The sequence below is a fragment of the Anolis sagrei genome, chromosome 4, assembly GCF_037176765.1.
Source record: "Anolis sagrei isolate rAnoSag1 chromosome 4, rAnoSag1.mat, whole genome shotgun sequence".
NCBI classification, from domain to species: domain Eukaryota; kingdom Metazoa; phylum Chordata; class Lepidosauria; order Squamata; family Dactyloidae; genus Anolis; species Anolis sagrei.
In genome coordinates, this window is record NC_090024.1 from 125450227 (window position 1) to 125474927 (window position 24701).

At 42.4% G+C, this 24701-nt stretch overlaps 1 protein-coding gene across 1 annotated transcript in view; it reads right to left on the reverse strand.

Annotated features, from left to right (window-relative positions):
* Positions 1-24701, reverse strand: part of QSOX1 (quiescin sulfhydryl oxidase 1) — a 112105-nt gene that overhangs the window by 7396 nt on the left and 80008 nt on the right. The window contains exons 7-11 of the mRNA XM_060774455.2: positions 21738-21875; positions 19747-19876; positions 10889-11005; positions 8450-8594; positions 6253-6429 (exon numbers count right to left, since the gene is read on the reverse strand). Coding sequence (XP_060630438.2) covers positions 6253-6429; positions 8450-8594; positions 10889-11005; positions 19747-19876; positions 21738-21875 — 707 coding nt within the window. The remainder of the gene's footprint in view (positions 1-6252; positions 6430-8449; positions 8595-10888; positions 11006-19746; positions 19877-21737; positions 21876-24701) is intronic.

Consider the following 24701-nt stretch of genomic DNA (forward strand, 5'->3'; position numbering starts at 1 on the left):
AGAAGGGCAGAATATAAATAAAGTGCTATAATAATAATAATAATAATAATAATAATAATAATACTTTATTTGTACCCCGCTACCATCTCCCCAAGGGACTCGGTGTGGCTTACATGAGGCCAAGTCCACAGTACATCAATAACAAAAGCAATAACAAAACAGTCAATACAATACCATTAATATAAACCACATAAACAAAAAACAATAAACAGAAACACGCAAGCATTTAAAAACCTATGGCCGGGCCAAATGTAATAATCTAAAATTTAAAAAATAATGCTGGGCATGAACAAGGTAAGATATAACTGGTATAGGGTCTTCAAAAAGAGACGAAGGAACGCAGTCAGTCCTAAATCAGTGGTAAAGTGCATTTTGAGGGCATATTGCTGAGAGTTTTCCTTATTCTGGGAAGGCACACTGGAACAACAACGTTTTCAGGCTCCTCCTAAAGACTGCCAGAGTTGGGGCATGTCTGATGTCCTTGGGAAGTGAGTTCCAGAGTCGAGGGGCCACCACCGAGAAGGCCCTCTCCCTCGTCCCCACCAATCACGCCTGTGAAGAAGGTGGGAGCGTGAGCAGGGCCTCTCCAGATGATTGAAGGGATTGTGTGGGTTCATATACAGAAATGCGGTCACGCAGGTAGGCAGGTTTTAAACCGTTCAGAGTTTTATAGGTAAGAACCTGCACCTTGAATTGGGACTGGAAAATGAACAGCAGCTCCTCCTAAAGACTCTTGTTGTTGTTGTTGTTGTTGTTAGTATTATTATTATTATTATTATTATTATTATTATTAATATTAGACTCGGATATCTAAGATATCAGTGAGGCATACTCCAGACCAGGATGCTGGCCTATGAGCAGAATTTTTCTTCTGGAAGGTGACCAGATGGCATTCAGGGTCATTTTAGAGGTGCTGGCCAGTTGGAGAGCAATTGGGGCTCAACTGGCCACCTGCCCTGTCTAGCTGCTGAGTCGCATGCTATATGGACAAGCAATGTTTGCCAAATGAAAGTAAGTCTGATTTGGTTTTTTGCAGAGTCACATCACAATAATCTGGGGGGGGGGACGGGGGACTTGATACATCAAGAAAATATTATGTTCTGCTGAAGAATTCCATTTCACCTGTCAAAACTTTTTGTTTTCGGACACTGAGCAAAGAAGTAGGCGTTTATATCCTTGAAGATACATATTTTTGATATCATAGTGATACCTCTCAGGTGGCATTTTAGTGTGGAGATTATATGTTGGATGGTAATTGTTACAATCCCCTCTTCAGCCTTTGCAGCCACCTGAGCCTCTTAGTAGCATTGGGGTGATGGAGAGAGGATAATCACCTAAAACCAGGTAGAACCCTTCTTCCAGAAGGCCCCCCCATGCAACAACACACTCACACTGCCCAGGAAGCTCCGTGGCCCCCAGAGGATGCTTTTCAGTTGGCACAGGCCTCTGTGTGTGTGTGTATGCGTGCATTGGGGGGGGGGGGCATGAAGAGAGATGGGAAGGGACAGAAAACTTTCTTTCAGTGAATGGCCCACTCACTTATCTGGGAACATAAACCAATGTACGTAGTTACCGGGACTGTGGCACAGCTGGCTGGGAGTCAGCTGCATTAAGATCACTACTGACCGAAAGGTCCTGAGTTCGAAGCCAGCCTGGGTTGGAGTGAGTGTCCAACCAATTTTTGTAGCTTGCTGTCAGGCTTTGCAGCCCGAAAGACAGTTGCATCTGTGAAGTAGGAAATTTAGGTACCGCCTAGGTGGGGAGGCTAGTTTAACTAATTTACGCCATAAAAATCTCCAGCAAGCCTGACAAAGAATGAGGAAGTACTTCATCAGTGTCACAAATGGACGGTGAAGCAACAGCTCCCCTGGTGGCCAGAATACCCTCATCAAAAAGTTGGAACGTTAAATTGCCTCTGTGTCTGTCTATATATGTTGTGTGTCTATGGCATTGAATGTTTGCCATGTATATGTACATTGGAATCTGCACTGAGTCCCCTACGGGGTGAGAAGGGTGGAATATAAATACTGCAAATAAATAAATAAATATTTGAAATATGTATATGGACATGGTTGAGGAGGCCATGTGACTGATAGGATGAGTTGAGAGATACAGTGCCTATATTACCAGTTCCTGATTTATGAAGACCTACTACAAATCAAAATATTGTGAGTCCAAATTCAGAGGGGAAAGGAATGATTGATTGGGGTGTTGTGTCGTTTCTGGGCTATATGGCCATGTTCTAGCAGCATTTTCTCCTGACATTTCACCTGCACCTGTGGCTGGCATCTTTAGATGATCCTCTGAAGATGCCAGCCACAGATACAGGTGAAACATTGGGAGAAAATGCTACTAGAATACAACCATACAGCCCCGAAACCATACAACACCCCAATGATTCTAGCCATGAACGCCTTCAATAATAGAATGATTGATTGGAAGTGAGATCCAAGGTAGCTATGCGATACATCTACTGTTGGAGTTCAACTCCACATTGCCCAAGTCTCAACCCCTCAATGAGGAACAGTTAGTTAGTTTAGTATAGGCTAAGGGTCCTCAAACTTTTTAAACAGAGGGCCAGGTCAGTCCTTCAAACTGTTGAAAGGCCGGATTATAATTTGAAGAAAAAAAAAGAATGAATTGCTATGCACACTGTACATATCTTATTTGTAGTGCAAAACAACCCCACATAAAAACAATACAATGATTAAAATGAAGAACAATTTTAATAAATATAAACTTATTAGTATTTCAATGGGAAGTGTGGGCCTGCTTTTGGCTGATGAGATAGAATGGTTGTTGTTGTGTGCTTTCAAGTCGTTTCAGACTTAGGTTGACCCTGAGCGAGGGCCGGGTAAATGACCTTGGAGGGCCGTATCCGGGCCCCGGGCCATAGTTTGAGGACCCCTGGTATAGGCTGAGGGAATTCCCTTTTTCCATGTTTCGTATATGCCAATTGGAATGCATCTAATTTATTCTGTTCTCTCTATTTATGCTCTCATTCTGATTGGTTGTTTAAAATTGATACTTTTCTACTGCAAACTTTTGAATCTTGCAGTAGAAAAGTATCAAGTGCCTTCTTACACTTTAGTATGGAGAGTATGTGCTGTGTGCTTTGAGATGTCTCTCTGCTTGTATGTCAGGAGAGATGTTGAGTTTCTCTCTATTGAAACCTTAGAAGAGATGGGTGTTAGAGTAGACCCAGTAAGGGTCTTTTGGAATCAAGTGGAAGATGGGCTAGAAAATATTGTTTTCTCTGTGACTGAATTTCTAGAAGTCTTCAAACGCAGAATCTGTATTGGTTGGGAATCACAAAGGAAAGCAAATAGTCCTGGATACTTCTGGTGGTAAGTCTAAAACGGGAGACACGAGTGGAGGGCGAAAGAGAGAAACGTGCCAAGAGAAAGGTGCGTCAAGCCAACCCTGACTGGGGCCACCTTCCACTTGGAAACCAATGCCCTCACTGTGGGAGAAGATGCAGATCAAGAATGGGGCTCCACAGTCACCTACGGACCCACCATCAGGATACTACACTTGGAGGACCATCATCCTCGGACTACGAGGGATCACCTAAGTAAGTAAGTCTAAAATTATGGTTTTACTATAGGAGTGAGTGCTATAAATAACCATGTGCCAATTCCCTCACTCGCTACTCTGGCTCCAAATTTTTGGACAGATGGGTGAAATTTGATTAACATTCCATTGTACTTGCTGACAGACTTGCTGGTCTGCAACATTTTCCAACTGAATTTGCAGATGAAATTCTGAAGGAGACTTTAGAACACTTGAAATTGTTCTTATCTTCCCTTGGTTTGAGAGCATAAGGGACAAGAATTACACAAAACATAATTAAATTAAAGTGTATTGTGATGGTGGAATCTATGGTTTAGAAGTGCGAAGACTAGAGAAGACTACCCAAGAAACAAGTTGGATCCTCAAGGAATTCCCAAGAAATCAATTATTTTGATTTCTTTGTCAGTCCAACGAGTGTGTTTCCTTCCTTCCTTTCTCTCCCTTAATCCCTCTTTCTCTAACAAGCGTCACCTACTCCTCCCCATGTCAGAGGCAACAGGCACAGGGAACAAAGGATTGCATCTGCGTGAGAGAAACTGAGCATTTGGACGGCTGTCTCGAGAGAAGGGTCCTCTCAGGGCACGTGTCGGATCTTTAGAAGACAACACGCCAGCCCTCCCCAAGACTGAGAGGATTTGGCAGTTGCATCTCTGCCTAACAACGCCAGCTGCTTGTTCTTCTAGCGTCAAGGGCTAGCGCTGGCCCCTTTCTCCGCCTTGTCACAAATGAACTTTTGTGTCTGGCAGAGGTTAACTCTCAGTGTGCTCTCGTCTGCACCATATCCTTTAATTTCCCCTTTTGTAGAAGACAGAGCAAGTTGTCTTCAGCAAGGTGGGTGGTAGGGCTGCCTCTCAGGTTTCTCCCCAAAACTGCAATGTCTTCAAAGACAAAGCAGGGAGTTATTTGGACTTTCAGGGCCAACAACAAAACATACTGAATGCTTCCTCTACAAAAACCCACCAAGAGCAAAGAGCCAGGTTTTCTGATAAAAGAAAATCAGACTGTTTTTTTATTTGTTGTGAGAGATTCACTTCTCTCTCTTATCACACTAAAATAGCAAGAAAAAGAATCACGTGTTCTATTTTTTAAATCAAGAATTTGGCTTATTACGGGACCACCATCCATTTCCTGAATCAAAGTCCAACATTGCAGCAAAAAAAAAAAAAATAGCCATGGAAATCTGGGAGTTATAAGAAATATAATTACAAGCAGAAAGGGAATTTTTGTACATGGTAGAATAAAGTCAAAATAAAACTGGCAAGACAGATTTATGAATGAGCTCATTTTCAAATGCCCAAACAGATTTCGAGCACAAGTGTTGGTCTTCCCATTCAGTGCAAAATTTTAATGTATATACCACGGGTCTTCAAACTAAGGCCCGGGGGCTGGATATGGCCCTCCAAGGTCATTTACCAGCCCCTCACTCAGGGTCAACCTAAGTCTGAAACAACTTGAAGGCACACAACAACAACAACAACAACAACAACAACAACAACAACAACAATCCTATCTCATCAGCTAAAAGCCGGCCCACACTTCCCACTGAAATACTAATAAGTTTATATTTGTTAAAATTCAATGTATTGTCGAAGGCTTTCATGGCTGGAATCACTAGGTTCTTGTGGGTTTTTTCGGGCTATAGGGCCATGTTCTAGAAGCATTTCTAGAACACTTCTAGAAACGTCAGGAGAAATGCCTCTAGAACATGGCCCTATAGCCCGAAAAAACCCACAAGAAGCTTTGTTAAAATTGTTCTTCATTTTAATTATTGTATTGTTTTTAATTGTTTTTTGCACTACAAATAAAATGTGTGCAGCATGGATAGGAATTAATTCTTGTTATTTTCAAATTATAATCTGGCCCTCCAACAGTTTGAGGGACTGTGACTTGGTGTAATAAAAAATTCAATGTGCAGATTTGATATAATGATGTCTGGGAATGAATGGAAGAATGTATGGATGTATTTTGGAAACACACGTATAATATTAAGGCCTGCAATGACTAACTAGCTGCTTGCTGGATTTGCTAATGAGAAACTCTGATAAGAACTGGGACAGTGGTAACAGAAATGTTTGCAACTTTCCTTATGTTAAGAAGGAAGTCAACACAAGCCTTGTGTTTGTCAACACCAATCAAGAAGAGTCAACATCTGGCCAGGAAACTGAGATGTATCCAGGATGGAAGACATCTATCATTCATTTACAACTTTGGGACGACATAGCAGAATATTCCTATAGAAGACTCAGTCTAATAATGCTCAAAGTGTGGCAGTCCTGAGGAGTCTGTCCACTCGCTATGCTCTGTTCCATGGGAAGGAGAGAGATAGTGTACCTATGGAGTGGCAGATCTGCAAGGGAGCAGTCTGGTCGCTTTGGGGCTTCTTTCTCAAGGGAAGAGGAAGAAGTATGCTTTTGGAGTCTTAGATTTTGTGCAGGGAGTCAGGTTCTGCTGTATGGAAAACAGAGATCTGGTCCTTGGCATTGTTCCTAGGGAAAGAAGTTTTGGCATTTTGAAGTTTTGGTGTTATGGAACTATGCATTGACAGGCTGCAGGAAAGCAGGGTCTGGCCTATCTCACTATTTCTTATTGTGAACTCAGGACCAACTTGAGGAAATAGGGGACCTGTCAGCCAGACTAATGAACAATAAACAAATATCCTGCCAGAAAGAGGGCTGTTACCTGCCAAGCGGTAATTGACTCTGTTGTGCCTTGACCAAAGCCAAAGTACAGCTCCATCTTTGTTCCTCACTCTGCTCATACTTTCTGCTGCCATCCCTTCAAAGTGCTCTGCACACTCCCGGCAGCCAAAGAAGTACCGGACATATCCTCTCATTGCAGGAAGGACTTCTGGTGGTGCTGGAGAAAAAGAAGAGGGGATGGGAGACAGCACTGTTAAGACGAAATACTAAATGCCTGGTGATGGTTGAGAGGAAGAGATTATTATGATTATTATGATTGATTATTATTATTATTGTTATTATTATTATTTGAAACACAACAAGATGAGTCCACAGCAGACACTCTGCTGGCTGTTGTATTGGATCACACGTCAGACACTTCCCAAGTGTCTAGGATTATTATTATTATTATTAAACACAACAAGATGAGTCCACAGCAGATACTCTGATGGCTGTTGTATTGGATCACATGTCGGACACTTCCCAAGTGTCTAGGATTATTATTATTATTATTATTATTATTATTATTATTATCACAACAAGATGAGTCCACAGCAGACACTCTTATGGCTGTTGTATTGGATCACATGTCGGACACTTCCCAAGTGTCTAGGATTTATTATTATTATTATTATTATTATTATTATTAAACACAACAAGATGAGTCCACAGCAGACACTCTGCTGGCTGTTGAACTGGATCACATGTCGGACACTTCCCAAGTGTCTAGGACTGCGTGATGTATCAGTGAATAATGCGTGCAGATCCCAGTAAGGTGGCCTTCTGCAGCTGGCAGATGGTAATCTTGTCAGTGCCAATTGTGTTTAAGTGCAGGCCAAGGTCTTTAGGCACTGCACCCAGTGTGCCGATCACCACTGGGACCACCTTGACTGGCTTGTGCCAGAGTCTTTGCAGTTCTATCTTTAAATCCTCATATCGTGTCAGCTTTTCCAGTTGTTTCTCTTCAATCCTGCTGTCACCTGGGATTGCAACATCGACAATCCATACTTTGTTTTTTAACACGATCGTGAGGTCAGGAGTATTGTGCTCCTAAACTCTGTCTGTCTGAATTCGGAAGTCCCAGAGTATTATTATTATTATTATTATTATTATTATTATTATTATTATTATTTCATTTCCCCACTCCACAAACCACAGATATTCCTGTTGCTGTTACATTACTGCAGCAAAATATTAAGAGAGAGGCTGCCTTTGCCCAGTGTTTCCAAAGAAAAGCAGATTTAAACCTCTCTCTTAATATTTCAGGAATTTACTATTGCTGGACTACAGTATGCTGCACATCTGCAATATTCAAACTGCCAATTTATAGCTAAGCCAAATGGACTGCTGAAGAAGAAAGGGATAAGGGAAAGAGACAATTTGGTGTGGGAATTAAAGGGGGGGGGTACCATTTTTCTTTATGAGCTACAACAAAGAAAAAAGCACAGAGGACGACAAGTGTTTCAGGATGAAGGAAGTAGATGGAGGAAGGATTCGGCACTGCTTTCTCGTACTACTTCTCTATTGCAGATCAATTTCCTGGCCAACCTGGACATATTTCACATTCATTGGGGAGCATGCCAAATTGGCAGACTAGATGGTACATGAGTTTACTGCTGATATTACCGCAGGAATAAACTACCACTGTTTGAAAATCTAAAGGGCAAACGTAGCCAGCTTGTTTAGAACCCTATTAACCACAATTATTTTCCTTCTTAACACAAGCAATACTTCCAGTATTTGTACATGCTTCAGCTTTGCAAGCTCTTAGATACACAAATCTGATTTTGTGCCATTATTTAGGCATGGTGTTTCGATCCTCCAACTACATGAAACAGCCAGGGACGCTTTGAGATATCTCTGTGAGATAGTGTTGGACAAGGTAAACAAAGGTAGTCCAAAAGGGATTTGGGGGGGGGGGGGGGGGAGAGCAGAACAGTACCTATACAAAATCCTCCAATTGTGAAAAATCAAAGTGAAGCAGTGACCAAAATAACGCATACTGCAACATTGTGGTGCAGTTTAAACCATCAAGAAAATGAAACAAATTTATCTGGAACAAGAGAATGCAATCATTGTAAAGTTGGAACATGTATCCACATAATTCCCTGCCAAGCTAAATATTGTCATACCCGAAACATGTTGATTAGGAATGAAAACGTTAATGCAGAGAACCAAGTAAGGCTTGCCCTACTCACAGGAACGATAGGGACTGAGCAGTGCTTCCTGCACTGTCAGGAGGTGGAAGAGAGTCCAGAGTCCGCACGGGAATCCTCGAAACTCAGGCTTGCTTCCTTGGCATCCTACCCAGAGTGTGTTCTCCGGCAACCTGGCATGGGGAAGCTGAAAGAGACAGTGAGATCTAAGCTCGCATGGTGCAATAAGGCTGCAGCGGAAGGAGGAAAGGAACAAATAATTGGACAAAAGCTTCCTGGTTGTGATCTGGGGAGTACTGGAATTCCTCAACAGTTTAGGAGAGAGATTGTAGATTTATTTATTTGGTTTCAAAAGCATTGCATAAATTAGTATAAAGCCGATAAAAATAGAAGGAGCACAGGGGGCTAAATATCTTTTGACCAAAAACGGGCAACAGTAATGGCATTGTCTGTAGCCTCCAACAATTCTTCCTCTGTACATGAGGCAGGGCATAGTGGACAAGCACACAGATGCGGAGTTGTCTGTTCTGCTTCGCAGTCACAGAAAGTGTAGGATTCTTTTAGGTAGTGCCATTTTGCCAGGTTGTCTTTTGATCTGTCCACTCCACTTCTGAGTCTGTTCAGGGACTTCCAAGTTGCCCATTTTTGGTTTGCCCCAGGAGGAAGACCCTCGTAGGGGGCCATACAGTTGGGGTTTCCTGGTCTAGCTGCCCAGAGGGATACCCTTGCTGTTGCTGGGGGGGATGCCAAGAGGTGTGGTAGTTCTCATAAAGCTTTTCCTTGATTTGAGTCTACTGGGAGGAGGCTGGTAGCCATGTATCTCCGTCTATGAACCCATGCGTTCTCTTCGCTCATCCGGAGAGGCCTTGCTCGCGGTTCCCCCTGCGTCGCAGGCGCGTCTGGTGGGGACGCGAGACAGGGCCTTTTCTGTGGTGGCCCCCTGACTCTAGAACACCCTCCCCAAAGACATTAGACAGGCCCCTATGTTGGCAGTCTTTAGGAATAACTTGAAGACCTGGCTGTTCCGATGTGCCTTTCCAGAATAAACTTTATTAGACATTAAGATTGTCTGCAAACTGCACTTACCCTAAAATCCGACATACCACTTGTCACATCAGCACTTTTAATCTGTACCCATTACATTTGGCCCGGCCCAGTTTTATTGTGTTTGGTGTATTGTTTTATTGTTCTGTTGTTTTTGATATTGCTTTAATTGTTTTGATTTGCTTTGAGTTGTGTATTGTTATGCTATGTTTTTGAGGCCTTGGCCTTTATAAGCCGCATCGAGTCCTTCGGGAGATGCTAGCAGGGTACAAATAATGATAATAATAATAATAATGTAGTGGGTGGCTTTCACAGTGTTCAACCTTATTTCTCTCACATGTAGCAGCAACTTCCTGTCGCACATCGGGGGGGGGGGGGGGGGCAGCTAGCTCGTAGAGCAGTGGTTCTCAAACTTTCCAATGGCGTGACCCCTAAATAGGGTTCCTCATGTTGTGGTGACCCCCAACCATAAAATTATTTTCGTTGCTCCTTTAGAACTGTAATTTTGCTACGGTTACAAATCGTAAAGTAAATATCTGATATGCAGAATGTGTTTTCATTGCTACAAATACAACATAATTAAAGCAACGTGATTAATCAGAAAAATATATATTTGGGGGAATATGGAAAACAGATGATGGGATGTGCAGTACCTTCAACCAATTCAGCTCTGACTTCCACAGACCACTGAGACGACCGTCACAAATTACAGACCTGGATCAAACCTGGCACACAGAACCCCCATGTCAAACAGAAAATACGGAAGGGGTTGGGAGGAACTGACACTGATTGAGGGGAGATGAAGCCTCCCTCGCCTGCCTCGCAACTCCGCCGGCCGGAAAGCGAGGAGAGGGAGGCTTCATACAAGGCCAGGCCTCAAGCGGAGCCTCCTTTGCCTGGCTCTTGCCCTTGCTGGGCGGCGGGGTTGTGAGCCAGGCGAGGGCGGCTCTGGTTGAGGCCTGGTCTCGGACGAAGCCTCCTCCGCCTGCCTTGCAATCCCACCAGTCGGAAAGCGGGGAGGCCAGGCGAGGGAGGCTTCGTGTGAGGGCAGACCTTGAGCGGAGCCCCCTTGCCTGGTTTTTGTACTCACCGGCTGGCAGGCGAGGGAGACTTCGCCCAACCATTTTGAGCAGGCAAAGGGGGTGGGGCCAAAGGAGGCGGCCATCTGTCGGGGGTGCTTTGAATGCAATTTTCCTGCTTCTTGGCAGGGGGTTGACTGGATGGCCCATGAGGTCTCTTCCAACTCTATGATTCTATGCACTGGCTCACATCTACCAACATCTACAACCAGTGTAACTGGGCAGGTTTTATAACACAGGAAATATTTTGGAAAGTCCTAGTGCATTCCATGGCCAGGGGCAACCGACCCAAGTTGAGGGAAAAACTTATCATACAAAACGTAAAAGAAACAAAAGCTCCTTGGTTCCATTCACATACCTCTGGATTATTTCTGAGAGCCTCTTCCCATTCATTTCTTGAAACATTTGTCATTGGTTTCAGCCACAAGTCCAGATTACGAAGGTAGTTCATGACTGCAGGGCGTCCAGGAAAATACTGGTATAGAAATGAAAAAGGAAAGGATTGTGAACTTCTAGCTGTGTCAGTGGTGAATGAATGCAGGGAGAGTCAAGCAAGGAACACCATATCTGGGCCCATGTATATTCTACCGTTCAGCAGAAGTACAAATTCTAAACAAATGCATGCAGTGCATAGTGGATCATTCCTGTTGAGAGAAGCACTTGGCAGATTTTCTGTGAGAATAAACACAAACACCGCAAGCCAAGTCCATCTAAACAGGGTGCTGGAAGCAAGGTAAGTAAGTAAGAATTTTATTACGCTCCATGGGCCCACAAATGTTAAATAAATAGTAAACATACAGGAGTTTACAGATCCCTTGTAACCAGGGAAATATACAGGGTTAGTCAAAATGCATAGGCCAATAAGCCATTCAATTGAATGGCTTATTGGCCTATGCATTTTGACTAACCCTGTACTATACAGACCCATACTACACAATGTCAGGTTAAGGTTGTTTCTTGACACTTTAATCTGAGAAATATCTCACTTGAAGGAAAATGGAATTTCTGAGAAATATATTTGTTCCCCAATTCAAGTACGTGGCATTTCAAAAACAACTGTGCACACTTTCCTGATCTCTATACAGACACCCACAGATACACATTTAATCACTAACAGCAGAGCTATCGAGATCCCGCAAATTATGCTCCAAATGTTTTTTCCATCCAAGCAACCAACCATCCTGGGCAGTCATTTTTTTGGGTTGGCCTGTGGAGCATAATATGATGTTGAGTAAAAACCAATCGACCCACCTTGAACTTCTTTATTTCTGCTAATATATCCACTATTAAAATAACTGCTCTCTCAGAGGACCTCACAACCTCTAGGGATTTTTTTTTTTTTGGACATGTCAGGAGCAACTTGAGAAACTGCAAGTCGCTTCTGGTATGAGAGAATTGGCCGTCTGCAAGGACATTGCCCAGGGAACGCCCGGATGATTTTTGATATTTTTATCACCCTTGTGGGAGGCTTCTCTCATGTCCCCGCATGAGGAGCTGGAGCTGATAGAGGGAGCTCATCCGCCTCTCCCCGGATTTGAACCTGCGACCTGTCGGTCTTCAGTCCTGCCGGCACAGGGGTTTAACCCACTGTGCCACCGAGGACTCCACCTCTGGGGATGCCTGCCATAGATGCAGGTGAAACATCAGAAGAGAATGCTTCTAAAACATGACCATACAGCCTAAGAAACCTACAACGCGACAGGGCCTTCTCTGTGGTGGCCCCCCAGCTACGGAGCTCTCTCCCTGTTGAAATTAGGTCTGCCCCCTCTTTCCTGTCATTCAGGAAGCAGCTAAAATCCTGGCTTTGGAGTCAGGCACTTGCAAATTGACGGATGATTTGATATAGACTAAGAGTTATTTGGCCACAGCGTTTTAGACTGAGATGGATGTTGTTTTTAATGTGATGAATTGTTTTTATATCTATTTTAGAACTTATTTATTGTATGCTGTTTTATGATATTATTTATTGTATAGCTTTCAATTTTGTTGTTAGCCGTTCTGAGTCCTGTTCTTCTCACGGAGGTAGAGAAGAACGGGATATGAAAGTTATAAATAAATAAATAAATAAATGCTCCCTCTATCTTACAGTTGGAAAATCCCATAGGAAGGGCCAATGGGAGGCACCACATGATTAAATTCATGCAGAAGTTTCCATTTCTAGCCTGCCTTTTTGTAAAAAACACCCCTCTAGATATATTTCAAAATGTCATTTCAAAAACATGTCTCACTGAGTACAAGATTGCAGACTGAGACAACTAACATAATACGTGTCAAAATCTAAAAATATAATGGAAAAATAAATCAGAACAAAATATGAATAAAGCAACATCAGAAAAGAGAAAAAATATAACATTTGGCTAAACAAAGATGTGAAGTTGGCATCTAAAAAGGAAAAATATTTGGTGACAGAAGTTGCTGAGAAGATTTAACCTGGAATCAACTCTCCCCCCCCCCCTTACACACACAGATACACAAATATACTTCCTAACCACTAAAAGTGAGGATGGAATAAAATAATGTAGCCTGTGATTATAATCTTGGCATACTTGTAATCCAGCCCACTACACTCTATAGTATTAGTCTAGTACAAATCAACAAATAATATGGGAAGGATTTAACACTTGTTCCTAGAGCATGTTTGCTTATTTATTTATTTATTAACTGTATTTGTATACCGCCTTTCTCAGCCCGTAAGCAACTTAAGGCGGTTAACTGGGCTAAATTAAATGCTCGCAATGTCATAAATACAATTAAAAACATAACATATAATAAGAACCAAATAAATCAATAAAATATAAATTCATAGTGTCTCCTTCTTAAAAACTGTCAGGTTTTACAATGTATTGTAATGTAATATAGCTGAGTCATGCACTGCTAATGGGCTTCTACTGGAAATGCTGAATCATGCATTAACTGTATATAGGGAATCATTTGGGGAATGTGTTCTGGCCTAGTCCAGGTGAGTGTGAATGATATAATCCTGAGTCTGAGTTAAGTTAATGAGTTGGGAACCAATCAGAGATTGCTATGTGTAATTGTATAGAATTGTATATAAGGAAGTCATGTACAGTGTATATCTCTCCTTGTGCTGTGATGTTATTCGTTGAAGGCTATATGTAATTAAAAGAACCTGTCTGCTAAGACAAGATATAACTGTATGCTATGGTAAGTTTGTAATGTCATCTAGACTGGGGGAAAGACAATGGTAAAACTGACAATGGCCAGGCATGTGCTCAAATGTCTGTAAAAGGTTCCAGAGTGACTGCAGGCTGTGGGAGCAGTTGACTGAAAATACTGTGCAGGAAGAAGCTACTGGAAAGTACTGAAGTTGTGCAACTGATCTGCTGCTGAATTGTGAAGTTAATCTCAACAAAAACGTTGTCCGGATTCATTATTGAGTCATTCCATTTTCCTGTGTCAGTTACTCTGCATTTGCGAACGCTTGTTAAAAAAACCACATCTTGACATTTTTCCGGAATGTTAAAAGGGAGGTGACCAACCTAATATTCCTAGGGAGGGCATTCCACAGCCTAGGGGCCACCACCGAGAAGGCCCTTTCTCTCGTCTCCGTCAAACGTACTTGCGATAAAGGCCGTAACAAGAGCAAGGCCTCCCCAGGCAATCTTAATGATCTTGTTTAGTAAGAATTCTAGTCTAGCAGAACCACAGCCATAACCGGAGATGTTAAACAGAAAAAGAGAACTGGGTATCACCAGAATACCAAAGGTACTTCATTTCAAATCATGAGATGACCTTAGGGAAATCTTTTCATGCAATTGTTACATTTTCACTGGTTACGGTGTCTGGGGTTGATGGTAGCTGTAGTCTAACACGTCCCCCCAGTTCTACATTCAATTATCTTTCTGCCACTCTTGAGGCCTACCCAGCTATTGCCAGCACCCAAATACAGAAAACATAGAGACATCCCATGTGCTTTTGAGCTGCTTTTGGCTTTTTTGGACAATGCTTTCCAGTGGTTTCTGAAGGACCCGTGTCCAAATTCACCTTACCAGATCACCCCGCCCCCCTTTTGCATTCAAGATGCTGCTGTAGCAAACAAGTCACCCCTTGTGGGCCGAAAGCCAAGATCCAAATCTTGACCGTAACTCCAAAATAGTCTCCAAGGGACACGTAAAGCTACTTTGACAATAAGTCAACTTAAATCCGATTAGCATCAGCACTTTAAAACCACAAGCACTCTGGGGAAAGGGGACCAAATGCGCTCACTGGGGGTGGGACAGAGGGAGGAAATGTCAAAGGAAGCAAGGGGGGGGGGATGGCAGGCTGGACAGGAGAAGGGAGCAAGAGGAGAGGGAATAGGAAAATTGATTGAAAGTGTGGATGAAAAGAAGAGAGATTTTAGAGCCCTTTGCTCTTGATATTAATAGAGCCTCAATGGACATATTGGATGGGCTTCCCAATCAGGAAGTGCAAGGAGTTCTGAATGGGAGTGTTGCCATTAACGTTCACAGGTGGAACATCAATAAATCTATTTGAATTGTATTTTATTTCATTTTGTTTGTAAAAAGATTTTCAAGAAAAGTGTAGGTGTGAGGACTGCACACTTTTCTGGGGTGCACAAAATGGTCTTACATAGATCTGGACTAAGTAGGTACACCAGACATCTGGTGTTTTGCTTTGACCCAATGGAACAAACTTAATCATCGGTGGGATAATGACAGAATACCTCAAGTAAGAATCTCACTCTAAACGTAACAACAGTTGTTGAGACAGTAATCCTGCTCAAAATTAAGATACTTCAGACTGAGACTAATCTACCTTTCTGCCACAGCATCACTCCATTGGCAGCAGCTTTTCTAAGTCCTGCCCACTGCTTTCACTGACTTTCCTATCTCAGATGCTTTGATGCTGGAATGGGACACTGCTTGGATCTTGCAGATACAAAGATAGATCTTGGACCTTGAAGGTGGAAAGCTGAAGGTCTCAAAAATTTTGTATCTGCTTTGGATGTACAATAACCACAGCAAGGAAAGCACATAAAAGAGAAGCAACAAATTACTGAGATTGTTGGAACCATGAGTTACAGCATTAGGATTCTGGTCAAATGGCTCCACCTAGTGGCCAAAATGTAGCAGCACATTTTATGCTAGATAGATAGCTATGAAATTATTTCCCACTAAGCTGTACCTGCCAGGAGTTACTGTGTGGTCAACCTTTCCTCCCTCTTTTCCCCCTTTTTCCCTCCTTCCTTCGTTTCCTGTTTCCTTCCCTTTTCTTCTTTCCTTCGCTCCTTCCTTCCTTTTCTATCTCTTTCCTTCCTTCCCCCTTTTTCTTTTCCTTCCTCTGTCTCTCTTCCTTCTCTTTCCTTCCTTCGCTTTTTGCTTCCATCCTTCCTTCTCTTTCCTTTCCTCCCTCTTTCTCTATCTTCCTTCTCTACCTCTTTCCTTCCTTCGCTTTTTGCTTCCATCCTTCCTTCTCTCTTTCCTTCTCTACCTCTTTCTCTCCTTCTTCCCCTCCTTCCATCGCTCCACCTTTCCTTCCTTCCCTTTTTTCTTTCCTTCTCTCCTTTTCTACCTCTTTCCTTCCCCTTTTTCTTTTCCTTCCTCTTTCTCTCCTTTCTTCCTTCTCTATCTCCTTCCTTCCTTTCTCCCTTTCTTCACTCTTTGCTTCCATGCTTCCTTCTCTTTCCTTCTTTCTTTCCCTTCCTTCGCTTTTTGCTTTCATCCTTCCTCCTTTCCTTCCCTCCCTCTTTCTCTCCTTCCTTCACTTTTTTGCTTCCATCCTTCCTTCTCCCTTTCCTTCTTTCCTTCCCTCCCTCTTTCTCTCCTTCTTCCCCTCGTTCCTTCGCTCCCTCTTTCCTTCCTTCCTTCCTTCCTTCCTTCCCTTTTTTCTTTCCTTCTCTCCTTCTTTCCTTCCTTCCTTCCCCCTTTTTCTTTTCCTTCCTTTCTCTCCTTCCTTCCTTCACTCTTTGCTTCCATGCTTCCTTCTCCCTTTCTTTCTTTCTTTCTTTCTTTCTTTCTTTCTTTCTCCCCTTCCTTCCCTCTCTCTTCCTTCTCTTTTTTCTGTATCATCATTTTTGGGTTTTTAACTCCTTTCTGCTGTTGTTTTTTTGGGGGGAGGTTATGAGTGGTGGTCACTCGTTGGTCTGTTAGGGATATAGTGTCCAAATTTCGTGTCAATTCGTCCAGTGGTTTTTGAGTTATGTTAATCACGCAAACGAACATTACAGTTTTATTTATATAGATTGTTTTTCTAGGTGCTGCTGTGTTGCTTCATTATTGAAATGAGAGTGGGTGTGAAAGAGTTAGGCATGACTTCAGAAACTCTCTCTCTCTCTCTCTCTCTCTCTCTCGTTCTCTCTCTCTCTTGCTGTGAAACAGAAAAAGCTTCTGTACAGGAAAACCCACTTCAGCATAAGAGCTCCAGTTCCCCAACCCTACAACAGGACATGTTTCATGTTGTGAAGATGCTCAAATAATTGGTAACATTCAATTATTCAATTACATTATTAAATTTGTAATTTCCTTGAGCTATGCACAACACTATTCTCTAAACTTAGCTTTGCAAGAGGTTGATTGTCAGAATTAAAGAGATAATTTGCTATTTTATTCCAGATGCTCATCTTCACAGGTGATACCCCAGCATTAAGTTCTTTCTCCTGACATCTTTATTAATTTTGCAATATTATTTCACAATGTTTTGACACTTCTCAGGCCATTTTAGACCAAACACAAACTTCAGGTTCTTCTGACAAAAGAGAGAGAGAGAGAGACTCTCCTAGACCTACAACAGAGAAGGATGGGGTAAAATATATGACAAAAATATATGACAAACATTTTAAAATCTTTTAAAAGGGGCCTCCAAAATCCAATGAAGGGCCAATGTGAAGGGCCAATTTTTTTGTGTGTGTGTCAGGAGCGACTTGAGAAACTGCAAGTCGCTTCTGGTGTGAGAGAATTGGCCGTCTGAAAGGACATTGCCCAGGGGACGCCCGGATGTTTTGATGTTTTATCATCCTTGTGTGAGGCTTCTCTCATGTCCCCGCATGAGGAGCTGGAGCTGATAGAGGGAGCTCATCTGCACTCTCTCCAGATCTGAACCTGCGACCTGTCGGTTGGACTCCTTCCAACTCCAATATCTGCTCAACTCTCCCTTAGCACCAGTTTTCTACTGTGTTCGAATCATAGGAGCTTCTGGAATGCCGTAATGTCCAGGTTTCTTTTGTAATGGAAGAAGTACTGCAATGCTAGAAAAGGGTGTGCCGCAGCGGCCTTCATGTCTGCAAATAGAATTATGGGAAGGAATCCTTAAAACTCAAGCAGAACCCAAGATGTTTCCTGGCCCCAATAGGAGAAGAATGTTCCTTGGGATCGCTGGCAAATTTCCCAGCAATATTTTTGTAGGCATGTCATACCAAAAGGTGTGCCCCACCACACTGTATAAGAATGCAAGAGATCCTATAAGAATAGTTTCCGGGGCACACCCTGGAAACTATTACTATCCTAAGCAATCACCTGGCCCCAGTCTAGGCATGACTTGCTTTGAAGTCGATTCAAATGGGATACGATTGTTCTTGAGTGCCTTCAAGTCATTTCCAACTAACAGTGACTCCATTATGTGGTTTCCTTGGAAAGATCTGTCCAGAAGAATTTTTGCTCTTGCTTTCCTTTGAGGCTGAGATGACAGTAGGACTTGCCCAAAGTCATTCAGTTAGTTTTCATGACTGAGTGGGGATTCAAACTCTGGTCCATTATACAGTACTACACTGGCTGCACCAGCAAGCCTTCTCCTACATTTGAGATAAGGAGCATTTTTCCTCTGATGAGTTACTGATTCCTACAGAATGTAAGTTAGGATGCAGCTATTTATTTAACGTGTCAGGAGCGAACCAAAACAGTTGTATTGCGTAAAAAAACAAACAAAACACCAAGTTAACAGCCTTGGTATTCTATTAAAAGTCCTTTGACCATTAGCTGGCCACTTGGAGTGCCTCTAGTGTTGCTGCAAGAAGGTCCTCCATTGTTCATGTGGCAGAACTCAGGCTGCATTGCAGCAGGTGGTCTGTGGTTTGCTCTTCTCCACACTCGCATGTTGTGGATTCCACTTTGTGGCCCCATTTCTTAACGTTGGCTCTGCATCTCGTGGTGCCAGAGCAGTCTATTCAGTGCCTTCCAAGTCATCCAGTTTTGTGTGCGCCCAGGAGGGAGTTTCTCATTTGGTACCAGCCACTGATTGAGGTTCTGGGTTTGAGCCTGCCACTTTTGGACTCTTGCTTTCTGAGTTGTTCCAGTAAGCGTCTCTGTAGATCTTAGAAAACTATTTCTTGATTTAAGTCATTGGCGTGCTGGCTGATACACAAATGGGGTGGGTCGGAGATGTCACTGCCTTGGTCCTTTCACTATAGGCTGCTACTCCCCGAGGGATGTCAGGTGGTGCAATACCGGCTAAACAGTATAATTTCTCCAGTGGTGTAGGGCGCAGACACCCCATGATAATGCATCATGTCTCATTAAGAGCCACATCCACTCTTTTAGCGTGGTGAGATGTGTTCCACACTGGGCATGCATACTCAGCAGCAGAGTAGCATAGTGCAAGGGCAGACGTCTTCACTGTATCTGGTTGTGATCCCCAGGTTGTGCCAGTCAGCTTTTGTATGATATTGCAGCTGAGAGAGGATAAATCAGAACAACATTGCTGGGTAGCATAACCCCCTTCTCTCCCTCTTTGGAAAACACACAAAAAAGAAGATAAAGGGATTCAAAAGGCCCACAGAATCCAGAATGGGCTGCATGTGGTTCCTGGACCACAGATACACAAGTCCAGCCCAGAATGATACCAGCTTCTATAGATTTGAACAGACAATCCATCCCAGAAAAGTTTTTGAGCAAATAAGTATTTTTTTCAAGCTATCTATCTGCAGTCAAATGGGTATCAGAAAACTTGGTCCAGACCAGGCCACATTGGAAGTATATAGGAATACAGTTAATCCCGATCACTCTGAAAAACTATAAACTAAACTACTTCACAAACTGATTTTATTCAAAAGACATGTTAATAGTGTCCAGATTGCAGCATTTGCTTTGAAACAAAATAGTACACAAAGGTGACATCCTGAGATGGGGTGTTGGTGTTAAGAGTTTAGAACAAAATCAAGAGCTTTCATATAACCATTAAAATGAAATAGTTACAAAGTGGTTATAGTGTGGCGGGGAAGGTGGGCTTCAGAGCATGCCCCGAAGACCTTGTAAACCTTACCTTGACCAAAAGATTCACATATTGCTTCAGTACAGAAAGCCGCTCCATGTCAAGATGGCGAAATCTTGCTGCTTCTACCCGGAGAGTATAAAGTATCGCAGACTCCAAGTCAGCCATGTACACCTTTTTCCTGCAGCAGAAAAAATGAATATAAAGAAAGCCATTTGAATTCAGCAACAATATCACCACAATGATATCAATCTGTAAATGGCAACCCTCGGGCAAAAGTCACCCTTTGGACTATAAAGGAAGCTCTTTAATCTGGCTAACATCCAACCAGTAAAAAGGGAACCAAATTCATATGAAGGATCAATGGTCATGCAACTCAGACACAGTGGGAAAGGCAGCAAACTTGGATCCTGACATGTCTTCTTTCCACAAACTTGCCTTGTATAACTGGTTTTGGCTCTTCATCTTGCTTTACTTTCAAATCACTGTATATCCTGAACAAAACCACGATTTCTTACAAAATGCTCTACTGTGAAACTATCATCTTCCTACTTCTCCCAAGCCCATATTTCTTGGCTGGAGTTTTAAAAGATTTCTTGTTAGCAAGATAATGGGGCATCTCAACTATAGTTCATGCCACTGTGAAACTGGAACACCTCGTTTGACTGTCCAAGGCTAGCAGATAATCCAGCAGGACTTCTAAACCGAATGGATGCTACTTTTGAGTAAAGAAAAGAAGATCCAAAGCTAACTCATATTTACTTTTGACTTTGAAGCATTTCCAAAAAATAAGAGTTACTAGACTGTGCCATCTCAACTGTGTGTTTGTATATGCATATTCCCCATGAACTAACAGACTTGTAGTTAGAAACCTACCATAACCAAGAGAAGACGGATAATGAAAGCTCTCTACTGCTTGGAAAAATACCTTTTTGGGATAACAAATTAGAACGGTTCTGGCCCAGATTACGTGTCCAAACGTATCTCTTGCTATGAACCATTACAAAGCTTAAGATCATCAGGAGAGGCCCTGCTCTCAATCCCACCACTTTCGCAAATGCGGTTGGTGGGGACAAGAGAAAGGACCTTCTCGGCAGTGGCCCCCCGTCTGTGGAACTCCCCCCCTAAGGACATCAGGTTGGCCACCTCAATCCTGTCCTTTAGAAGACAACTGAAGACTTGGCTTTGGGACCAGGTGTTCGACTAGGATAGCGGCAACTTGGAAAGGTAATTTTTGAACATTGCGACATTGGATTTACCTGGTTGGATCTTGGTTTTAGCGGCACGCTAATTTATTGTTAAATTAATTTATTAATGAATTTGTATAATGTTTTAAATTGCGTTTTACTGTTTTAATTGAAATTCCTGTGGTGTATATGTTGATAGCATCAATTGATGCTTATGTGAGGCCACCCTGAGTCCCCTTTGTGGGGAGAAGGGTGGGGTAGAAATTAATTAAATAAATAAATGCCTACCAAGGATTCTGAGAATCTGATGTGTAGCTTTCTACATACCGTGATGGCTTAAATACATACATATACTGAGAGAAAGAGAGAAGGTTGCATTTAACCACACTATCTTCTCTATATACTTGGAAGTGATATACGCCAGGAACAGTCTTCAGGAAGAGCTTGAAGACGTGGCTGTTCCGGTGTGCCTTTCCAGAATAGGAAGCTCCTAGCATCATGTCCCAAATGCACTCGAGATTTAAGATTGTCTGCACACAGCACTACCTCTAAAAACCTATACATTTCACCTGTCATGTCCAGCACTTTTAAATTTTATTCATTACATTTGGCCCGGCCTTAGTTTTAAATGCGTTGTGGTGTTATTGTTTTTAATGTTTATTGTTATTGCTTTAATTTTTTTGTTTTGCTTTATTGTTGTATTTGTTATGCTGTTGTTTTATTGAGGGCCTTGGCCTTTTGTAAGCCGCACTGAGTCCTTCGGGAGATGTTAGCGGGGTATAAATATAATAATAATAATAATAATAATAATAATAATAATAATAATAATTGAGGCAGCTCGAGGATGTCTCTCACCTGTCTGCGATTCTCCAGGGTGCAATGGTGGTCTCTGGTTCTACAGTGGGGGCCACAGTAGGTCTGAAGGAGTTTCCTCGAATGACGTTGGGTAGACTCTGCAGGAAGTTTCTGTAAAGGGGTCTGAAGTCAGCATCTCTGGGAAGGAATGGAAGGAAAGACAGGTGTGAGATAATGTCTCATTTTACCCTTCCGGTCATCATACAACCCTTTAAGTTAGCAAAAAAATCTCTTCTAAACCAGCTACAAAAGAAATGCAAGGGACATCACAAAATTGGCTATCTTGCTTCATACAATATGCCAAGGAAACCTCAACCTTGAACAAATGAGGTACTGACAGTTTAATGCCCCACCCTTTACTTAAAATATCTTAAGGGAAACCAGAGAACACGCTCAGAATGATACCAAGGGATGGCAGAGTGATGGTTTATCCACTCTAATTTTAGAGTACTGAACCTGGAGACCTTACATCAGTCATCACCTTTCCCAACTTGAGGCCTGAAGATCTTGCTGGACTACATAATGACGGGAATCCTATACTTAAGGATTATGGGAGTTACAAACCTCCATCATTTATTTATTTATTTATTTCGGGCACTTCTACCCCGCCCTTCTCAACCCCCTAGAGGGGGCTCAGGGCGGCTTACAACCGGCACAATTCGATGCCAACAATTCATCAGATAAAATACATGACAGCAATAACCACAATAATTAAAACATTCAATTAATACAATAACAACTAAAAAGCCAATCTAGTGGCCAACGTTCACATAGTTCTAAAATCCGTAAGTCCGTTCAGCATTACCATAGTCCTTTCTAAATTCTGGTCGTCATTACCTTGTCAGTCTGCTAGATTACCCAAAAGCCTGGTTCCATATCCATGTTTTCAGCTTCCTTCTGAAGGAGAGGAGGGATGTTGATGACCTAATTTCCACGGGGAGTGAATTCCACAGGCGAGGGGCCACCACTGAGAAGGCCCTGTCCCTCGTCCCCACCAACCTCACTTGTGATAGAGGCGGGGCCGAGAGCAGGGCCTTCCCAGAAGATCTTAAACTCCGAGGTGGGACATAGAAGGAGATACGTTTGGACAGGTCTGCTGTCCGAACGTATCTCCTGGCTGACGGACCATCATTTGAGGTCCTTCAGCCAGGAAAGTCTGTTTAAGTTTGGAGCACACTACTATAGCCTCAGTGATGTTTATATCCCCTTGCCTCCTCCCCTTCACCATTTTTTTGGCTATGTTTGTATTAATGTGCATGCTGGCTGTCTAATAATAGACATCCTGAAAGTACACGCCAAGGATTTCCTCATTCAGAAGGTATTCTGCTCTTGTACATGGCAGTTTTTACTGTAACAATGGTAAGGTTATTTCCCATAGCCACGACCTATCTATTTTTCTGCAATTTCACATGAAATGTTGTACCTGTACAATGGCATCTGAAGTGCAAGAATATTAATATGTCAAGTTTTGACCTGGGTTTAAATCCCTGCTCAGCTCTGAGTTTTGTCCAAACATAGTTTGGGACTATAGTCAGGATAAAATAATATACGTTTAAGGCTCTAGGACAGGGGTAGGGAACCTTCGGCCCTCCAGGTGTGGTGGACTTCAACTCCCACAATTCCTTGAGGTTCGGCATTCGCCCCAAAGGCTTACACGAGCCTCAAGGAATTGTGGGAGTTGAAGTCCACCACACCTGGAGGGCCGAAGGTTCCCTACCCCTGCTCTAGGACAAACTGTTGGAGGGCCGGATTATAATTTGAAAAAAACATGAATACACACTGCACATATCTTATTTGTAGTGCAAAAAACACTTTAAAACAATACAATAATTAAAATGAAGAACAATTTTAACAAATATAAACTTATTAGTATTCCAATGAGAAGTGTGGGTCTGATTTTGGCTGATGAGATAGGATTGTTGTTGTTGTTGTGTGCTTTCAAGTCATTTCAGACTTAAGTTGACCCTGAGCGAGGGCCGGGTAAATGACCTTGGAGGGCTGCATCCCCCCCCCCCCCCCCCAGGCCTTAGTTTGTGGAACCCTGCTCTAGGATATTAGCAAAAGGGCAAGGTATAGATGTTACGGGGAAGGGGAGCAGAATGTTTAAGAATACCGAGTTTTAAAGTTCAGATGATTATAGAAAGGCACTGAAGGGAAGCAGCAGGCAATGTTTGCAAAATATTAAAATAAATAGGGTTCACAAGCAAGGCATAAATGAAGAGAGCACACCAAGTAGATTTATGCAAAGGCAACAAAATTTGCATTAATCTTCCTGCCTTCGCAGCATATTTCATTTTCCAGGCAACAATTGGAATCATTCATGCAGATTCCTAGCACCCAGCTGTCACCCAAACCAGTCTGACACAAATGAGGAAATGTCCTGTACTCCAACCTGCTCACTATATGTACGCCTTATGGAAAAAAATGATGGTCATTATGATTTACTTCATTTTACAAGAGAACGAATCAATATCTAATATAATCAGTCTCAAGTTCTCTGTATGTACAGCACCTAAGCAGAAGAAGAAGAGTCACATGCATTTTCTATTCTTTGTCACTTATTTTACCTGACTCTTCCAAAAAGTCACGAGTTTAGAAGTCATGAATCTGAAGTGGTGTAGCTACTTGTAATTGTTATCTTTTCTTTTCGTAGTGAAAGCACAACAATGCTATAGTTAAAAGCACCGGGACTGGGGCGCAGCTGGCTGGGAGTCAGCTGCATTAAGATCACTACTGACAGAAAGGTCATGAGTTCAAAGCCAGCCGGGTCGGAGTGAGCTTCTGACCAAAATTATGTAGCTTGTTGTTGACCTTTGCAACCCAAAAGACAGTTGCATCTGTCAAGTAGGAAATTTAGGTACCACTTATGTGGGGAGGTTAATTTTAACTGATTTACGAAGCCATAAAAATCTCCAGGAAGTATGCAAAGAATGAGGAAAGTACTTCATCAATGTCACAACAGAC